Genomic DNA, 16,742 nt, shown 5'->3' on the forward strand with positions numbered 1-16,742 from the left:
TCTCCAGACACGGCAGCCCTCAAGGATCCTGCTGATCGCAGACAGGAAATGACTTTAAAATCAATATATACACATACAGGGGCTTTACTCAGGCCGGCGATAGCATCGGCGTGGGTTTGTAGGGCTGTAGCAGCTTGGACAGATATCTTGTCAGCTGATTTTGATACTCTAGATAGGGATACCATTTTATTGACCTTAGGTCACATTAAAGACACAGTCTTATATATGAGAGACGCTCAGAGAGACGTTGGGCTGCTAGGTTCGAGAGCCAACACCATGGCCATTTCTGCTAGGCAAGCGCTGTGGACCAGTCAATGGACGGGTGATGCTGATTCAAAAAGGCATATGGAAGTTTTGCCTTACAAGGGTGAAGTTTTTTATTTGGGGAAGGTCTCACGGATCTGGTTTCCACAGCTACCGCGGGTAAATCTACCTTTTTGCCTTATGTTCCCCCACAGCAAAAGAAAACACCACAGTATCAAATGCAGTCCTTTCGGTCGCATAAGTCCAGAAGAGGTCGGGGATCTTCCTTCCTCGCCAGAGGTAAAGGGAAAAGAATGCCTGCTACGGCTAGTTCCCAGGAGCAGAAGTCCTCCCCGGCGTCTACTAAATCCACCGCATGACGCTGGGGCTCCACTGAGGGAGTCCGTGCCGGTGGGGGCACGTCTTCGACTTTTCAGCCACGTCTGGGTTCAGTCAGACGTGGATACTTGGGTGATGGAAATTATATCCCAAGGCTACAAGCTGGAATTCGAAGACGTGCCTCCTCACCGATTCTTCAAATCGGCTTTACCAGCTTCTCCCCCAGAGAGGGAGATAGTTTTAGCTGCAATTGAAAAGCTGTGTCAACAGCAAGTGATTATCAAGGTTCCCCTAAATTAACAGGGAAAGGGGTACTATTCAACCCTGTTTGTGGTCCCTAAACCGCATGGCTTGGTCAGACCCATTCTAAACTTAAAATCTCTAAACCTGTACTTAAGAATGTTCAAGTTCAAGATGGAATCGCTCAGGGCGGTTATCTCAAGCCTGAAAGGGGGGGATTTTATGGTGTCACTAGACATAAAGGATGCATACTTTCACGTTCCCATATATCCTCCTCATCAGGCATACCTGAGATTTGCTGTACAGGACTGTCATTACCAGTTTCAGACGTTGCCGTTTGGGCTTTCCACGGCCCCGAGGGTTTTCACCAAGGTAATGGTGGAAATGATGGTGCTCCTGCGCAGGCAAAGAGTCACAATTATCCCGTACTTGGACGATCTCCTGATAAAAGCGAGATCAAAGGAACAGTTGCAGAAAAGCGTGTCGCTCTCCCTGAGAGTGCTGCAACAACATGGCTGGATTCTGAATCTACCAAAGTCACAGTTGGTTCCTACGACTCGGTTGTCGTTCTTAGGCATGATTCTGGACACAGAACAAAAGAGGGTTTTTCTCCCGATGGAAAAAGCCCAGGAACTCCAGAACATGGTCAGAGACCTGTTTAAAACCGACGAGTGTGTCAGTACATCAATGCACTCGAGTACTGGGGAAAATGGTGGGGACCTACGAGGCCATCCCCTTCGGCAGGTTACATGCAAGGACTTTTCAGTGGGACCTTCTGGACAAGTGGTCCGGGTCCCATCTTCAAATACATCAGAAAATAACCCTGTCCCCCAGGGCCAGGGTGTCTCTCCTGTGGTGGCTGCAGAGTGCTCACCTTCTAGAGGGTCGCAAGTTCGGCATTCAAGACTGGGTTCTGGTGACAACGGACGCGAGCCTCCGAGGATGGGGAGCAGTCACACAGGGAAGGAATTTTCAGGGACTATGGTCAAGCCAAGAGGCTTGTCTACACATCAACATACTGGAATTAAGGGCCATATACAACGGCCTTCGACAAGCGGAAAATCTTCTTCGCGACCTACGGTTTCTGATTCAATCAGACAACGTCACAGCTGTGGCTCATGTAAACCGCCAAGGCGGGACAAGGAGCAGAGTGGCAATGGCGGAAGCCACCAGGATTCTGCGCTGGGCAGAAAATCACGTAAGTGCTCCTGTCAGCGGTATTCATTCCGGGAGTGGACAACTGGGCAGCAGACTTCCTCAGCAGACACGATCTCCATCCAGGAGAGTGGGGACTTAATCAAGAAGTTTTTGCAGAGATAACAAGTCTTTGGGGACTTCCTGAAATAGTCATGATGGCGTCACGCCTCAACAATAAGCTTCGGAGGTATTGTGCCAGGTCATGGGACCCTCAGGCAGTAGCAGTGGACGCCCTGGTGACACCGTGGGTGTTTCAGTCGGTCTATGTGTTCCCTCCTCTTCCACTCATCTCAAAAATACTGAGAATCATAAGACGAAAAAGAGTGCACACAATACTCATTGTTCCAGATTGGCCTCGCAGGGCCTGGTATTCAGAGCTTCAGGAAATGCTCACAGAGGTTCCGTGGCCTTTTCCTCTCAGAGAGGACCTGTTGCAACAGGGGCCCTGTCTGTTCCAAGACTTACCGCGGTTGCGTTTGACGGCATGGCGGTTGAACGCCGAATCTTAGCTGGTAAAGGCATTCCGGAAGAAGTCATCCCTACTCTGATAAGGGCTAGGAAGGTGGTGACGGCGAAGCATTATCGCCGTATCTGGAGAAAGTATGTATCTTGGTGTGAAGCCAAGAATGCTCCTGCAGAAGATTTCCATCTGGGCAGTTTTCTCCACTTTCTACAGACGGGAGTGGATATGGGCCTAAAATTAGGCTCCATTAAGGTACAGATTTCGGCCCTATCGATTTTCTTTCAGAAGGAATTGGCTTCTCTCCCAGAAGTCCAGACTTTTGTAAAGGGAGTGCTGCACATCCAGCCTCCTTTTGTGCCTCCAGTGGCACCATGGGACCTTAACGTGGTGTTACAGTTCCTGAAATCTCACTGCTTTCAGCCTCTTCAAACGGTGGAATTAAAATTTCTCACTTGGAAGGTGGTCATGTTGTTGGCCTTGGCATCTGCAAGGCGGGTGTCTGAATTGGCGGCTTTGTCTCACAAAAGCCCCTATCTGATTTTCCATGTGGATAGAGCAGAATTGCGGACTCGTCCTCAATTTTTGCCTAAGGTGGTTTCATCGTTTCATATGAATCAACCTATTGTGGTGCCTATGGCTACAGGGGTCTTGGAGGATTCAGAGTCCATTGATGTAGTCAGGGCCTTAAAAATGTATGTAGCCAGGACGGTTCGGGTTAGGAATACAGAGGCTCTGTTTGTCCTGTATGCAGCCAACAAGGTTGGCGCTCCTGCTTCTAAGCAGACTATTGATCGCTGGATCTGTAACACGATTCAGCAGGCTCATTCTACGGCTGGATTGCCGTTACCAAATTCGGTTAAGGTCCATTCCAGTAGGAAGGTGGGCTCTTCTTGGGCGGCTGCCCGAGGCGTCTCGGCGTTACAGCTTTGCCGAGCGGCGAGTTGGTCAGGGTCAAACACTTTTTTGCAAAGTTCTACAAGTTTGATACCCTGGCTGATGAGGACCTACTGTTTGCTCAATCGGTGCTGCAGAGTCATCCGCACTCTCCCGCCCGGTCTGGAGCTTTGGTATATTCCCCATGGTCCTTACGGAGTCCCCAGCATCCTCTAGGACGTAAGAGAAAATAAGATTTTAAACCTACTGGTAAATCTTTTTCTCCTAGTCCGTAGAGGATGCTGGGCGCCCGTCCCAGTGCGGACTATCTTCTGCAAGACTTGTATATAGTTTGCTTACATAAGGGTTATGTTACAGTTTTGATCAGTCTCGGGCTGATGCTGTTTTATTTCATACTGTTAACTGGTTCGTATATTCCATGTTATACGGTGTGGATGGTGTGGGCTGGTATGAATCTTGCCCTTAGATTTACAAAAATCCTTTCCTCGTACTGTCCGTCTCCTCTGGGCACAGTTTCTCTAACTGAGGTCTGGAGGAGGGGCATAGAGGGAGGAGCCAGTGCACACCCATTCTAAAGTTCTTTATAGTGCCCATGTTTCCTGCGGAGCCCGTCTATACCCCATGGTCCTTACGGAGTCCCCAGCATCCTCTACGGACTAGGAGAAAAAGATTTACCGGTAGGTTTAAAATCTTATTTTTTCTCTCATTTATTATGGTGAAACAGAAGTCATACAATGTGTGTAATGCCAGATTCTCCCCTATTTCATCGGGCTCCATATCCTGTGAGCAGTGTAGTCAGTAATCGCAAAATGCTGATGGTGATATTGGATATATCATCTCGGCTCACTGCCAATGCCAACAAAACACAAGAACTGCAACAAGCAGTAGCTAGCCTAACTGCCAAGGCTGATGCTTCCCATCCCCCACTGTCTACTACAGGTGCACAAAAACATGCTTTCCCTGCAATTTTATCAGATTCTGATGATGATGTACAGATGGATGGGGATGATGGGGATCCCATTAGTGGGGATTCCACCCCTACACAGGGTATCAAACCCCTCATATTGGCAATACGGGATGTGTTAAAGCTCTCCCCGGAGGACGCTACTGATCAGCAGTAATTTTTCCTCCCTCAAGACAAACTGTGACAGTCACTTTTCCATAGAATTGGATGATTTATTAAAATTATCCTGGAAAAATCCAGATAAAAAATATCAGGCGTCCAAAAGGTTTTTAAATACCTTCCCATTTGCTTCTGAAGTCAGGAAATTCTGTGAAGAATCTCCAGCAGTAGACGTCTCAGTCTCTCGCCTTTCTAAAAAGGCGGTTCACCCTGCCCCGGGCTCTTTTACGGTAAAGGACCCAGGGGATAGGAAAATTGAGACCACTCTAAAAGCTGTCTACACTGCTGCAGGTGTAGCTCAAAGACCGGTCATTGCTGGTTGCTGGATGACACATGCCATTCATACATGGGCTACTCAGATTCAGGAGGGTCTTTCGGGTGATATGACCTTGGTTACTACTGTAACTTTCCTAAAACACATTCAGGACACGGCAAGAGTCCTCTGTGACTCCCTTAAATAGATTGGCAATATAAATGCTAGAACCACTGCTATGGCTGTGTCTGCACGCAGAGCCATATGGTTGCGTCAGTGGATGGCAGACGCTGACTCCAAACGTAATGTGGAATCTCTCACCTTCACAGGTGAATGGCTCTTTGGAGATCCATACGTCCAATTCAGCTCTGAAGCTACTGCTGGGAAATCCACGTTTCTCCCTTCTGGGACTCTGACGGCTAGGCGTACCTACCTGGGACCGTCTACTTAGTCCTTTCGGTCCTCCAGATTTCATTCTAGGGCCTGGGGTGCCTCCAATGCAGCTAGAGGCTTCAGTGGTAAGCCTAAGAAATCAGCCGTTGCTAGCTCTCAGGAACAGAGCACCAGTTCAGCTTCCACAATGACTTCGGCATGACGGTGCCCACCCACCCTGAGGGGATCTCGTAGTGGGAGCTTGGTTACGTCACTACAGCCACGTCTGGGACGGTTCCTGCCAAGATGCCTGGGTAAGGGACTTTATCTCAGGGTTACAATCTGGAGTTCGACAGTGCTCCTCCCCAACGATTTTTCAAATCAGGCTTGCCAGTTTTGGAAGATGTGTGTTACGCCACTACTGGTCATCGACAAGTTGGTCCAGTCCCAGGTCATTATTCCAGTACCCCTGCTACAGCAAGAACAAGGTTACTACTCCAGTCTGTAGTGCCAAAACCAGACTGGTCTGTGAGACCCATTTTGAATCTGAAGTCCTTGAATTCTTACCTGAAGGTTTTCAAAGTCAAGATGGAATCTTTGAAAGCGGCGATCGCGGGCCTGGAACAACAGGAATTACTCATGTCCCTGGATTTCAAGGACGCCTACCTACATATCCCAATTTGGCCTCCTCATCAGGCCCATCTGCGGTTACATAGTATCTGAGGTTGAAAAAAGACAATGGTCCATCAAGTTCAACCTATTTGTGGTCTCCTATGCATGATGATTTGACTAAAATGTCTGACTGATGCTGCTGTCAGCCGTTGCATTTTATCCCTATTTATAGTAACTATAATGCATGACTATGCACCATCCCCCTGGATATCCTTATCCATTAGGAATTTATCTAACCCATTCTTAAAGGTGTTGACAGAGTCCGCCATTACAACTCCCTCGGGCAGGGAATTCCAAACCCGTATTGTCCTTGAAAAAGCCTTTACGACGTATTGTGCGGAATCTCCTCTCCTCTAACCTGAGCGAGTGTCCACGAGTCCTCTGTGTTGATCTAACCAAAAACCGGTCCCGCGCAAGCTCTGTGTATTGTCCCCTTATATATTTGTAGATGTTGATCATATCCCCTCTTAGTCTCCGCATTTCCAATGTAAACATGCCTAGTCTTTTAAGCCTTTCCTTGTATTCCATCGTCTCCATGCCCTTAATTAGTTTGGTCGCCCTCCTCTGTACCTTTTCTAGCTCCAGGATATCCTTTTTGTAGTACGGTGCCCAGAATTGTACACAGTATTCAAGGTGTGGCCTCACTAGTGATTTATATAACAGGAGTATAATACTCTCGTCCCTAGCATCAATACCCCGTTTTATGCATGCTAATATCTTATTAGCCTTCTTTGCTGCAGTCCTACTTTGGGTACTACTGCTTAGCTTGCTATCTATGAGGACACCTAAGTCCTTTTCCAGTACAGAATCCCTTAATTTTACCCCATTTAGTAGGTAGGTGTAATTTTTGTTCTTGTTACCACAGTGCATTACCTTACACTTGTCTGTGTTGAAGCGCATTCTCCATTTGGCTGCCCATGCTTCTAATTTAACTAAGTCGTTCTGAAGAGACTCGGCATCCTCCTCTGTATTTATAGCCTTACACAATTTGGTACCATCTGCAAAAATTGACACCATGCTCTCTAGACCTTCTGTTAGGTCGTTAATGAAAATATTGAACAATAGCGGTCCTAATACTGAGCCTTGCGGCACACCACTTAGCACTTCAGTCCAAGTTCGCCCTACTGAACGATCACTACCAGTTTCAGGCTCCGAGGGTGATCACGAAGGTGATGGCGGAAATGATGTTCCAGCTCAGGGTCCAGGGGGTCAACATTGACCCTTACCTGGATGATCTCCTGATAAAAGCAAGTTCCAGGGAGCTTTTACTGCTCCATATAGATCGCACTATCCAACTTCTGTCTCACCACGGGTGGATCCTCAATCTACAGAAGTCTCAACTGGAACGGTCTCAAAGGCTCCTGTTTCTGGATATGATACTGGATACTGTAGCTCAGAGAGTGTTCCTCCCAGAGGACAAGGTGAGAACACTTCAGGAGATGGTTCGCATGGTTCTCCGACCTGCTTGAGTTTCCATTTACCTTTGCATAAAATTGTTGGGAAAAATGGTAGCCTCGTACGAGGCGATACAGTTCGGAAGGTTCCATGCCAGACCCTTCCAGTTGGACATCCTGAACAAGTGGTCCGGCTCACATCTTCAGATGTACCGGATGATTCAGCTGTCACCCCTGGCCAGGATTTCACTCCTGTGGTGGTTACAGTCTTCCAACCTGCTGGAAGGTCGACTATTCAGGATTGTATCCTCCTCACGATGGATGCGAGCATGAGAGGATAGGGAGCTGTCACCCAGGGGGCGCAGTTCCAGGGCAAGTGGTCTGCCCAAGAGACCCTACTTCCGATCAACATTCTGGAACTTCGGGCTATCTACAATGCTCTGATTCAGGCCTCCCCTCTACTCAGGGATCGGGTGATCCAGGTTTAGTCGGACAACGCCACGGCAGTGGCATACATCAATCAACGGAGGGACAAAAAGCAGGGCCTGCATGCGAGAAGTGTCAAAAATACTTCTCTGGGCAGAAAGAAATGCAAGAGCGCTGTCCGCAATTTTCATTCTGGGAGTGGACCACTGGGAAGTGGACTTCCTGAGTCACCACGACCTCCACCCGCGGGAGTGGGGATTACATCCTCATGTGTTTCAACAGATTGTCGACAGGTGGGGATACCTGCAGACCGGCTGGTTTACCTATTCCCTCCGATTCCGTTGATCCCAAGGGTGATCCAGCGGATCAGACATCACAGAGTACAAGCAATCCTGATTGCGCCGGATTGGCCCCCAAAGGGTGGGGTACGCAGCTCTTCTGGACATTTCCATAGAAGGCCTTTGCGGCTAAGAAAGGATCTTCTTCAGCAGGGGCCGTTCGTCTACCCGGACTTATGGCGGCTTCGTTTGATGGCATGGAAGTTGAGCGGAACATCCTAGGTCACAAGGGCTTTCCAAAAAAGTTGTTGCCACTATGGTGCAAGCAAGAAAACCGGTGACGTCAAAACACTATCATCATATCTGGAGGAGATATGACTTGGTGCGAGGAACTCGCGTATCCGCCTGCAGTGTTTTAACTTAGGATGTTTCCTGCGGGCTGGTGTGGATAAGGGCTTACGTCTGGGTTCCGTTAAGGTCCAGATTTCAGCTCTCTCAATTTCCTTTCAGAAGAAATTGGCTGTGTTGCCAGAAGTTCAGACCTTCTTACAAGGGGTACTCCACATACAACCTCCCTTTGTGCTACCTACGGCACCCTGGGCTTTGGATGTAGTGTTGAAATTTCTACAGTCCTCCTGGTTTGAGCCTCTGATGACTGTAGAAGACAAGTACCTCACATGGAAGACAGTGAAGTTATTGGCCCTGGCTTCTTCTAGACGCATCTCAGAATTGGGGGCCTTATCGTGTAAATGTCCCTACTTGATCTTTTACGAGGACAGAGCGGAGCTTTGGACTAGACAGCAGTTCCTGCTGAAGGTTGTCTCCGCATTCCACCTGAATAACCTATTGTGGTTCCGTCATGTTCTGACGCTTCGACTCCACCGGAGACTTTGGATGTTGTGCGTGCTTTGAAGATCTATGTCAGGCTCACTGCTCGGGTCAGGAAGACGGATTCCTTTTTCGTGCTTTATGATGCGTAGAAAAAGGGTTGTCCTGCTTCAAAGCAGACCATTGCTCACTGGATTAGGCTTACTATCCGACAGGCCTATGTGTCGGCAGCCTTACCTGTTCCTAAGTCTCTGAAGGCCCACTCTACAAGGTCAGTGGGCTCTTCCTGGGCAGCTGTCCGTGTAGTCTCGGCCTTGCAACTATGCTGAGCGGCTACCTTGTCGGGATAGAATACTTTTGTGAAATTCTACAAATTTGATACCCTGGCCAAAGAGGATACCCAGTTTGGGCAGGCGGTGCTGCAGCAGTCTCCTCACGTTCCCGCCCATTCTGGAAGCTTTGGGACATCCTTATCGTACTAATCTGTCCCCAATATCCCTTATGGATGCTGGAGAAAATAGGATTTTAGATACCTACCGGTAAATCCTTTTCTCGTAGTCCATAAGGAAGGGATATTGGGCACCCGCCTCTGTGCGTTGACTTTCTGCAGGTTCTCTGTTATGTGTTACCTGTTCAGCTGTTGCTGTTTTCTGTTGCCAGTTGTTGCTGGCCCGTTATATTATGGTGTGCTGGTGTGTAAATCTCACAACACTTCTTATGTTCCTTCTCTCAAGTATGTCCTTTTCTCCTTTGGGCACTGTTTTACCTATAACTGCCTGTGGGAGGGGTCATAAAGGGGAGGAGCCAGCACACCCGGTTGAAGAAATTTAAAGTGCACTGGCTCCTTTGGACCCGTCTATACCCCATCGTACTAATCTGTCCCCAATATCCCTTATGGACTACGAGAAAAGGATTTACTGGTAGGTATCTAAAATCCTTTTTTTCACACTGATTGTGACCACAAGTGTGATCCTAAAATACCTAGTACAGAATAAATGTATTTCTTTTTCCATGATTCTTTTTAAGTGCTTGTCAATTGTGTGGTATAAATGTATGAGCAGTGTTGGCCTCTGCCTCTATTTACCTACAGAATGTTCCATCGTAGTAGTGATGGCTTGTTTTTTGAGGACAGCAGCTGTAGTCACTTAAGCTCTAAAATTGTGGTGTTGTACATAAATTCAGAGTGTAAGATCCATTGGGCCATTTCTGTGTTATTAGATGGCCCGGACAGCAGCAAGACATCTAGTAGAGAGAGAACAGAGAGATGCCAGGGCCAAGAAGGAGGATGAAGACAGACTGAGGCGCATCGCATGGATAGCGGCTCGAGAGATTCAGCATTTTTGGTCCAATATTCAGCAGGTAATATTGGTGGCTACTCCAATTTCATTTATTTTAAGTGTGTGTTACTGAAATCCTATATTTACAGCTTCATAGTAGAAAAAAATTTCTTGCATTTAAATAATGCTATTTTGACAATTTTATATTGAACTGTACAGTAGATGTTTATTATGGTGTACTTGTGATTGTGACTCTTTAAGTCCTATGGTAATACATTACTATAATATTATGTGAAAATGTTCTCTCACAGTGTGTGCTCACTATCATACCCACTCAGTGTAGTTTCCTAATGTTCTGATGAAGGTTCCTTTGCTTATTGAAGCGTGGGCTATATTTCCTATGTCCTCTCCTTTGCAGGGTTACAGTAAAACAGAATTGCATGCCTAAGATGGAAGCACCAATAACTTATACCATTCAGATTCTGAACACTGCTATCTTATGGGTTTGCTTGGATATTATAATTGTGTCCTCTCTTAAAATGGTGAGGGGGGTCGAAGTTTCGGAGATTAAGGTTTTGTTATCGGGGGTTAATATAGACCGCATGGCATAGTATATTTAGTGTAAGCCCTCTGGTAGGTGCTTAACCATTGGAATAGCAAGGAGTTGTTTGGACCCGATGATTCTTGGTGAAAAAGTATGAAGAAAAAGTAATTACCATACTCTAAATATGAAAGTATAAAGTTTTCTTTATTCTGAATGTTGTAGTTGTATGTAGGAAAAAGTTACCATAACTTGCCTCCTGTCCATAGATGGTGCCTCCGTGGCTGCTCTGTATAGATGGTTTTCTCGGAGCTCCACCATTTCTCTAAAAGGGAAAGGTACCTTGAAAGCTACAGGGCTGGGGGAGGTCCTAATCATTGGGGACTTTAATTATCCGCACATAAATTGGGCTAGCGAATCATGTAATACAGCTAGGGGAAAAAGGTTCTTAAATATGCTAAAGGATAAATACATTTCTCTAACGTCCTAAGTGGATGCTGGGACTCTGTAAGGACCATGGGGAATAGCGGCTCCGCAGGAGACTGGGCACAAAAGTAAAAGCTTGAACTAGCTGGTGTGCACTGGCTCCTCCCCCTATGACCCTCCTCCAAGCCTCAGTTAGATTCTTGTGCCCGAACGAGAAGGGTGCATGCTAGGTGGCTCTCCTGAGCTGCTTAGAGTAAAAGTTTATTTTAGGTTTTTTATTTTCAGTGAGTCCTGCTGGCAACAGGCTCACTGCATCGTGGGACTAAGGGGAGAAGAAGCGAACTCACCTGCGTGCAGAGTGGATTGGGCTTCTTAGGCTACTGGACATTAGCTCCAGAGGGACGATCACAGGTTCAGCCTGGATGGGTCCCGGAGCCGCGCCGCCGGCCCCCTTACAGAGCCAGAAGAACGAAGAGGTCCGGTGAAATCGGCGGCTGAAGACGTTCCTGTCTTCAACTAAGGTAGCGCACAGCACTGCAGCTGTGCGCCATTGCTCTCAGCACACTTCACACTCCGGTCACTGAGGGTGCAGGGCGCTGGGGGGGAGCGCCCTGAGACGCAATAAAAACTGAAATACCTTAGGATGGCAAAAGAAATACATCACATATAGCTCCTGGGCTATATGGATGTATTTAACCCCTGCCAGTTTTCCAGAAAAAAGCGGGAGATAAGGCCGTTGTGAAGGGGCGGAGCCTATCTCCTCAGCACACAAGCGCCATTTTCCCTCACAGTTCCGCTGGAAGGACGGCTCCCTGACTCTCCCCTGCAGTCCCTACAGAATCAGGGTAAAAACGAGAGAGGGGGGGGGGCACTATTGGCAGCTAAATTATAAACAGCAGCTATAAAAGGGAGTAACACTTATATAAGGTTATCCCTATATATATATATATATATATATATATATATATATATATATATAGCGCTCTGGTGTGTGCTGGCAAACTCTCCCTCTGTCTCCCCAAAGGGCTAGTGGGGTCCTGTCCTCTATCGGAGCATTCCCTGTGTGTGTGCTAGGTGTCGGTACGATTGTGTCGACATGTATGAGGAGGAAAATGATGTGGAAGCAGAGCAATTGCCTGTGTTAGTGATGTCACCCCCTAGGGAGTCGACACCTGACTGGATGGTTGTATTTAAAGAACTACGTGACAATGTCAGCACTTTACAAAAAACTGTTGACGACATGAGACAGCCGACAAATCAATTAGTGCCTGTCCAGGCGTCTCAGACACCGTCAGGGGCGATAAAACGCCCGTTACCTCAGTGGGTCGACACAGACCCAGACACAGATACTGAGTCCAGTGTCGACGGTGAGGAGACAAACGTAATGTCCAGTAGGGCCACACGTTACATGATCACGGCAATGAAGGAGGCATTGAACATTTCTGACACTACAAGTACCACAAAGAAGGGTATTATGTGGGGAGTAAAAAAACTACCAGTAGCTTTTCCTGAGTCAGATGAATTAAATGAGGTGTGTGATAAAGCGTGGGTTTCCCCCGATAAAAAAGTGCTAATTTCTAATAAATTATTGGCACTATACCCTTTCCCGCCAGAGGTTAGGGCGCGTTGGGAAACACCCCCTAGAGTAGATAAAGCGCTCACACGTTTATCTAAACAAGTAGCGTTACCGTCTCCTGATACGGCCGCCCTCAAAGAACCAGCGGATAGAAGGCTGGAAAATATCCTGAAGGGTATATACACACATACTGGTGTTATACTGCGACCAGCAATCGCCTCAGCCTGGATGTGCAGTGCTGGAGTGGCGTGGTCGGATTCCCTGACTGAAAATATTGATACCCTGGATAGGGACAGTATATTACTAACTATAGAGCATTTGAAGGATGCATTACTATATATGCGTGATGCACAGAGGGATATTTGCACCCTGGCATCAAGAGTGAGTGCTATGTCCATTTCTGCCAGAAGAGCGTTATGGACGCGACAGTGGTCAGGGGATGCGGATTCCAAACGACATATGGAAGTATTGCCGTATAAAGGGGAGGAGTTATTTGGGGCCGGTCTATCGGACCTGGTGGCCACGGCAACGGCCGGAAAGTCCACCTTTTTACCCCAGGTCACCTCTCAGCAGAAAAAGACACCGTCTTTTCAAACTCAGTCCTTTCGTTCCCATAAGTACAAGCGGGCAAAAGGCCACTCATTTCTGCCCCGGGGCAGAGGTAGAGGAAAAAGACTGCACCAGGCAGCCTCTTCCCAGGAGCAGAAGCCCTCCTCTGCTTCTGCCAAGTCTTCAGCATGACGCTGGGGCTTTACAAGCGGACTCGGACACGGTGGGGGCCCGTCTCAAAAATTTCAACGCGCAGTGGGCTCACTCGCAAGTGGACCCCTGGATTCTGCAGGTAGTATCACAGGGGTACAAACTGGAATTCGAGACGTCTCCCCCTCGCCGGTTCCTGAAGTCTGCTCTACCAAAGTCTCCCTCCGACAGGGAGGCAGTTTTGGAAGCCATTCACAAGCTGTATTCCCAGCAGGTGATAATCAAGGTACCTCTCCTACAACAGGGAAAGGGGTATTATTCCACGCTGTTTGTGGTACCGAAGCCGGACGGCTCGGTGAGACCAATTTTAAATCTAAAATCCTTGAACACTTACATAAAGAGGTTCAAATTCAAGATGGAGTCACTCAGAGCAGTGATAGCAAACCTGGAAGAAGGGGACTATATGGTGTCTCTGGACATCAAAGATGCTTATCTCCACGTCCCAATCTACCCTTCTCACCAAGGGTACCTCAGGTTTGTAGTACAAAACTGTCATTATCAGTTTCAGACGCTGCCGTTTGGGTTGTCCACGGCACCTCGGGTCTTTACCAAGGTAATGGCCGAAATGATGATTCTTCTTCGAAGAAAAGGCGTTTTAATTATCCCTTACTTGGACGATCTCCTGATAAGGGCAAGGTCCAGGGAACAGTTAGAAGTCGGAGTAGCACTATCTCAGTTAGTGTTACGTCAGCACGGGTGGATTCTAAATATTCCAAAATCGCAGCTGATTCCAACAACACGTCTCCTGTTCCTAGGAATGATTCTGGACACAGTCCAGAAAAAGGTGTTTCTCCCAGAGGAGAAGGCCAGGGAGTTATCCGAGCTAGTCGGGAATCTCCTAAAACCAGGCCAGGTGTCAGTGCATCAGTGCACGAGGGTCCTGGGAAAAATGGTGGCTTCTTACAAAGCGATTCCATTCGGAAGATTCCATGCAAGAACGTTTCAGTGGGATCTTCTGGACAAATGGTCCGGATCGCATCTTCAGATGCATCAGCAGATAACCCTGTCGCCAAGGACAAGGGTGTCTCTTCTGTGGTGGCTGCAGAGTGCTCATCTACTAGAGGGCCGCAGATTCGGCATTCAGGATTGGATCCTGGTGACCACGGATGCCAGCCTGAGAGGCTGGGGAGCAGTCACACAGGGACGAAATTTCCAGGGCTTGTGGTCAAGCATGGAAACATCTCTTCATATAAACATTCTGGAACTAAGGGCCATTTACAATGCCCTAAGTCAAGCAAAACCCCTGCTTCAGGGTCAGGCGGTATTGATCCAATCGGACAACATCACGTCAGTCGCCCACGTAAACAGACAGGGCGGCACGAGAAGCAGGAGGGCGATGGCAGAAGCTGCAAGGATTCTTCGCTGGGCGGAGAATCATGTGATAGCACTGTCAGCAGTGTTCATTCCGGGAGTGGACAACTGGGAAGCGGACTTCCTCAGCAGACACGACCTTCACCCGGGGGAGTGGGGACTTCATCCAGAAGTCTTCCAAGAGATGGTAAACCGTTGGGAAAAACCAAAGGTGGACATGATGGCGTCCCGTCTCAACAAAAAACTAGACAGATATTGCGCCAGGTCAAGGGACCCTCAGGCAATAGCGGTGGACGCTCTGGTAACACCATGGGTGTACCAGTCAGTGTATGTGTTCCCTCCTCTGCCTCTCATACCAAAAGTACTGAGAATCATAAAAAGGAGAGGAGTAAGAACTATACTCGTGGTTCCGGATTGGCCAAGAAGGACTTGGTACCCGGAACTTCAAGAGATGCTCACGGAGGAACCGTGGCCTCTACCTCTAAGAAAGGACCTGCTCCAGCATGGGCCTTGTCTGTTCCAAGACTTACCGCGGCTGCGTTTGACGGCATGGCGGTTGAACGCCGGATCCTGAAGGAAAAAGGCATTCCAGAAGAAGTCATCCCTACCCTGATAAAGGCCAGGAAGGATGTAACCGCAAAACATTATCACCGCATTTGGCGAAAATATGTTGCGTGGTGTGAGGCCAAAGAGGCCCCTACAGAGGAATTTCAACTGGGTCGCTTCCTACATTTCCTGCAAACAGGACTGTCTATGGGCCTAAAATTAGGGTCCATTAAGGTTCAAATTTCTGTCGATTTTCTTCCAAAAAGAACTGGCTTCAGTGCCTGAAGTCCAGACGTTTGTCAAAGGGGTACTGCATATACAGCCTCCTTTTGTGCCCCCGGTGGCACCTTGGGATCTCAATGTGGTTTTGGGGTTCCTAAAATCACATTGGTTTGAACCACTCACCACTGTGGAATTAAAATATCTCACATGGAAGGTGGTAATGCTGTTAGCCCTGGCTTCAGCCAGGCGTGTCTCAGAATTGGCGGCTTTATCCTATAAAAGCCCTTACCTAATTTTTCATACGGACAGGGCAGAATTGAGGACTCGTCCTCAATTTCTCCCAAAGGTGGTTTCAGCGTTTCACGTGAACCAGCCTATTGTGGTGCCTGCGGCTACTAGGGACTTGGAGGACTCCAAGTTACTGGACGTAGTCAGGGCCCTGAAAATATATACTTCCAGGACGGCTGGAGTCAGGAAATCTGACTCGCTGTTTATCCTGTATGCACCCAACAAGCTGGGTGCTCCTGCTTCTAAGCAGACGATTGCTCGTTGGATTTGTAGTACAATTCAGCTTGCACATTCTGTGGCAGGCCTGCCACAGCCAAAATCTGTAAAAGCCCATTCCACAAGGAAGGTGGGCTCATCTTGGGCGGCTGCCCGAGGGGTCATGGCTTTACAACTTTGCCGAGCAGCTACTTGGTCAGGGGCAAACACGTTTGCTAAATTCTACAAATTTGATACCCTGGCTGAGGAGGACCTGGAGTTTTCTCATTCGGTGCTGCAGAGTCATCCGCACTCTCCCGCCCGTTTGGGAGCTTTGGTATAATCCCCATGGTCCTTACGGAGTCCCAGCATCCACTTAGGACGTTAGAGAAAATAATAAGATTTTACTTACCGATAAATCTATTTCTCGTAGTCCGTAGTGGATGCTGGGGACTCCGTCAGGACCATGGGGATTAGCGGCTCCGCAGGAGACAGGGCACAAAACTAAAGCTTTAGGATCAGGTGGTGTGTACTGGCTCCTCCCCCTATGACCCTCCTCCAAGCCTCAGTTAGGATACTGTGCCCGGACGAGCGTACACAATAAGGAAGGATATTGAATCCCGGGTAAGACTCATACCAGCCACACCAATCACACCGTATAACTTGTGATCTAAACCCAGTTAACAGTATGACAAACGTAGGAGCCTCTGAACAGACGGCTCACAACAATAACAACCCGATTTTTTTGTAACAATAACTATGTACAAGTATTGCAGACAATCCGCACTTGGGATGGGCGCCCAGCATCCACTACGGACTACGAGAAATAGATTTATCGGTAAGTAAAATCTTATTTTCTCTGACGTCCTAGTGGATGCT

General features: G+C 48.0%; 1 protein-coding gene across 4 annotated transcripts in view; it reads left to right on the forward strand.

Moving 5' to 3' along the window:
• The window catches only part of EP400 (E1A binding protein p400), a 359,367-nt gene that overhangs the window by 40,820 nt on the left and 301,805 nt on the right, over positions 1 to 16,742 (forward strand). For all 4 annotated transcript variants that reach the window (XM_063964664.1, XM_063964662.1, XM_063964665.1 and 1 more), the window contains exon 8: positions 9,941 to 10,081. In XM_063964664.1, coding sequence (XP_063820734.1) covers positions 9,941 to 10,081 — 141 coding nt within the window. The remainder of the gene's footprint in view (positions 1 to 9,940; positions 10,082 to 16,742) is intronic.

The sequence above is a fragment of the Pseudophryne corroboree genome, chromosome 1 (genome assembly GCF_028390025.1).
Source record: "Pseudophryne corroboree isolate aPseCor3 chromosome 1, aPseCor3.hap2, whole genome shotgun sequence".
NCBI classification, from domain to species: Eukaryota; Metazoa; Chordata; class Amphibia; order Anura; family Myobatrachidae; genus Pseudophryne; species Pseudophryne corroboree.